The following is a 1,155-nucleotide window of genomic DNA, read 5'->3' as shown; positions in this document are numbered from 1 at the left end:
CCCCAGCCAGGGGGACCCCGGCCCGCTGCCCCACAGCAGCGCTGGTTTCAGTCCGCGGTTCTGCCCCCACGTGGCCTCTGGGGCACCTCTGGCCCCCACCCTGGTTCCCGTGTGCCAAGGGAGAACCTTAGAGAAAGAAACGGCGCCAGGTGTCCTCGGCCTCCGCGGGCCGGACGTCCGTCTCAGGAGCTCACCAGCTCGGCCGGGCCCCAGCCTGGCCAGCAGGGACCCCAGGGCTCAGCGGACGCCCCGGCGCCACAGTCCCTCAGCAGAGCATCTCAGGAGCTCTGCCTGCGCTGCCCACACCGTCTCCGGGGCGTCTTCTCGCCCCTGCATGACTTGCACCCCCATTCTCACGTGCAAAAACACCCATGTGAAACAAACAACCCCCACAGAAACGCCCTCCATGACCTGAGCCCGGGAAACCTGAGGGGCGCCCCGCCATCCCGAGGCGGCCACCCCAGTGCACTGAAGACCCGCTGCCGGGGCCCTGAGCCCCACTTCTTGTGCCCCGGCTCCCCAGGGTGGGCAGGACGGGGCGTCCAGCAGCGAGTGCTGGGCCTGGCCCCGGGGAGGCGCCCTCATCTGGGGGGGCGAAGGGGCCCTCGGGCCAGCAGGCAGCCCCTGGGGGGCTGTGTCCACAGCTCCACAGTGGGGCGAGCCGTCCTGGGGACCCACAGGCGCCCTAGGACCCGCAGGGCAGGGAGCCAGGCCAGGAGCGGCCGCAGAGGCACAACGGCCAAGCGCTCGCTGGCCCTCGGGCTTGCCCGCCCCGCCCCAGGGCCGGCCAAGCCATGCCAAGCCCCGCCCGCTGCGCCCCCTGCCCGCACCTACCTGTGACCCCCCCTTACCCATGGCCGTACCCACCAGGGCCCCCCGTACCCGTGGCCGGCCCCGTCCGTGGCCGCCCCGTGACCCCGTACCCGTGGCTGGCCTTCCGGTGCCTGCTGATCTCCTTCTCCCCCTCGATGATCCACTGCAGGATCTTCTGGTTCCGCTCCACGTCCTCCAAGGGGCCTGGAGCCTCGGTGCTGGTGCCGCGCCCCGACTCGCCCTTCCTGCCGCTCCTCTTGGAGGGGACACCCGCCTTCCCGCTGCGACAAGACCCAGCCGCTGGTGCCGGCCCGCCCAGCGGGACAGGAGCGTGCCCCGGCC

The 1,155-nt window shown here is 72.5% G+C and overlaps 1 protein-coding gene across 1 annotated transcript in view; it reads right to left on the bottom strand.

Moving 5' to 3' along the window:
• AXIN1 (axin 1) overlaps window positions 1-1,155 on the bottom strand; it is an 8,183-nt gene that overhangs the window by 2,242 nt on the left and 4,786 nt on the right. Inside the window, exons 2-3 of the mRNA XM_012731723.1 lie at window positions 852-1,148; window positions 195-214 (exon numbers count right to left, since the gene is read on the bottom strand). Of these exons, the coding sequence (XP_012587177.1) occupies window positions 195-214; window positions 852-1,148 (317 nt within the window). The remainder of the gene's footprint in view (window positions 1-194; window positions 215-851; window positions 1,149-1,155) is intronic.

The sequence above is a fragment of the Condylura cristata genome, unplaced genomic scaffold, assembly GCF_000260355.1.
Source record: "Condylura cristata isolate star-nosed mole 26May11 unplaced genomic scaffold, ConCri1.0 scaffold00032, whole genome shotgun sequence".
Lineage (NCBI taxonomy): Eukaryota > Metazoa > Chordata > Mammalia > Eulipotyphla > Talpidae > Condylura > Condylura cristata.
This window is presented reverse-complemented; position numbering and strand designations above follow the sequence as displayed.